This window comes from Babylonia areolata, chromosome 4 (genome assembly GCF_041734735.1).
Source record: "Babylonia areolata isolate BAREFJ2019XMU chromosome 4, ASM4173473v1, whole genome shotgun sequence".
NCBI classification, from domain to species: Eukaryota; Metazoa; Mollusca; class Gastropoda; order Neogastropoda; family Buccinidae; genus Babylonia; species Babylonia areolata.
The window spans coordinates 23748202-23750701 of NC_134879.1; the positions used below are offsets into that span (position 1 = coordinate 23748202).

Genomic DNA, 2500 nt, shown 5'->3' on the forward strand with positions numbered 1-2500 from the left:
TGCAGGAAGTCGTACTTGATGCTGCGCAGATGCTGTTTCAGCCGGGCTTCTTCCGGTCCCTCAATGGCGGCAAAGATGGCGGCGCCGATGACGAGGTAGAGGAGATGGCAGACCGCGAGGGTCAGCAGACGTAACCCGCTCCTGTCGCACGCCCCCATCTCTGGCTGCTGTGGATGACGACGCGGAGGTCACGGCACGTGGGGACCAGCTGCTGACAGAACCTTGTCCTGATGGTGTTCTGGTGTAGTCTGAAGGGGGGTGTGCGTGTAGCACAGGCTACACACCCACTTGAGTCAGCTGTATCAGCCTACGGACTTCGCGCAATACTGCAGTCCATATCCTTCTCATACATTTCCATTAAAAAAAAAAACCAGTTCTTCAGAATGCTACAATTTTGAAGAGAAAAAAGGTATGATAAAATCAATGATGGAAAGTTTGCTAAAAGCAACAACAACAACAACTAAATACGGTATTACTTTTCGCCTTATTTCACGATTTATGCGTATAGCTATTCAAAATCACTAACGTTTTGAAATGTGACCTCATTTACAAATCCACAGCTAGTTCGCGAGAAAAGATAAAGAAAAAAAACTACTGGGAAACAAAGTACGTCGATGCTACGCTTGAAGTAAAAAAAAGTATTTGAACTTTACAAACAACGTCGTGTTCTTGTTCTTTTGAAAAGATGTGTAACTGATGCGGCATAATCACGTAAACTGTTCACAGAAGGAGGAGAAGACAAATAAGAGTCAGGTCAAGTGTGCATAATTATTCACAGCCTGTCTGCTTACAGCAACACAAAGTCAGTTTACAGCACGTGACTCCTTCGTGCAGGTCGCAACCCCTTCCTTTTGCAGTAAGGTCAAGGCTGCAATAAGGTCAAGACTGCAGTAAGGTCAAGGCTGCAATAAGGTCAAGGCTGCAGTAAGGTCAAGGCTTTTACTTCACTCGCCAGTTTTTTCGTGAGAGGAGGAGGACGTGTCTTTCACCTGAAAACAAAGGAGAAAATAATAAGAAGAAGAATGAATCGAATGCAAAAGAGGAAGAGAATAAAGAATGGGGAAAAAATAAGACAGCAAAGAAAAAAAAAGACAAGACCAAAAACAACGGTTTCAATCAAAATTCAGACTGACAAACAAACAACGCAACACGTCAAGCAGGCGCGCGTCTCCAAGCATATCTGATCAATGAAACAAAATCCCCGTTACAACTTGTAGTGGAGCGTATTGCTGTAATCACGCGACAATCTTGGCACCATTGCCTTTCAGAGCTATGGCCTCCGTTTCAGTTTCAGTGTCAGTAGCTCAAGGAGGCGTCACTGCGTTCGGACAAATCCATATACGCTACACCACATCTGCCAAGCAGATGCCTGACCAGCAGCGTAACCCAACGCGCTTTGTCAGGCCTTGAGAAAAAAATAATAAAATAAAATAAAATAATTAATTAATTAATTTAAAAAATAAAATAAAATAAAATAAAACAAATAATAAAAAATATAAATAAAAAATAAATAAATAAATAAATAAATAAATGTCCTCCATAACTTGAAATACATTGTCTTCTCTTCAACTGGTGCCTTCATAACAATAACTGGCCTCACTTCTGAACTTCTGGCGTCAGCATCCTCAGATCATCAACAGAAAGACGGGTGAAGTAGTAAAAAAAAATTATAATAATAATAAAAAAAACCTGTATTGTCCATGTGTTCTGTATGGCTTGTTCAGGATTAAAGAGGCTATGCCAGTCTTGAATAAAAGCTAATTTGTGTTTGCACATTTCTTGTCTTTGCTGCTGTGTTCACATGTCAAATGATCGGTATAAGGACAGGCCCAGCGCTTCCTTTTAGAGGAAGTGTCTGGGTTTGTTCCAATGTACCTTTTATTTACCTGTGTGCTGGCTGAATCGGTAGCGTAAGCATCACTGACTTGAAGTTGTGTGCCTTGTGTAATGGAGAGAGTTGCCACTCTTTACTATGTGTCAATAAACGGTAAGTTTCAGTTTCTCAAGTAAGCGTCACTGTGTTCGGACAGATCCATATACACTACACCACATCTGCTAGGCAGATGCCTGACAGCAGCATAACCCAACGCGCTTGTCAGGCCTTGAGTGCATGCTTATTTATTTGTGTACCTATCAGAGTGGATTTCTTTTTACATAATTTTACAACACTCTCGTTGCCATGGGTTCTTCTTCAGTGCGCCAAGTGCGTGCTGCACACGGGTCCTCGGTTTATCGTCTCATCCGAAAGACTTGACGCTCAGTTTGATTTTCCATTCCAACTTGGGAGAAAGGGCGAGAGCGGGATTCGAACCCACACCCTCACGGACTCTCTGTACTGGCAGTTGAGTGTCTTGACCATTCTGCCACCTTCCTCCAAACGGTAAAAGAAAGAAGAACAAAGAAAGGCTTAAAAAATCAATTTTGTTCTAAAATCGATGAAAAGAATTAATTTGCTTTCTATATGTTTTCACAGAGAGAGAGAGACGCGTTCGCAAACATA

General features: G+C 41.9%; 1 protein-coding gene across 1 annotated transcript in view; it reads right to left on the reverse strand.

Annotated features, from left to right (window-relative positions):
• LOC143281610 (potassium channel subfamily K member 6-like) overlaps positions 1-197 on the reverse strand; it is a 136759-nt gene extending 136562 nt beyond the window's left edge. Inside the window, exon 1 of the mRNA XM_076586857.1 lies at positions 1-197. This exon is cut by the window's left edge and continues 23 nt beyond it. Within this exon, the coding sequence (XP_076442972.1) occupies positions 1-158 (158 nt within the window). The 5' untranslated portion in view covers positions 159-197.
• Positions 198-2500: the final 2303 nt, after the last annotated feature.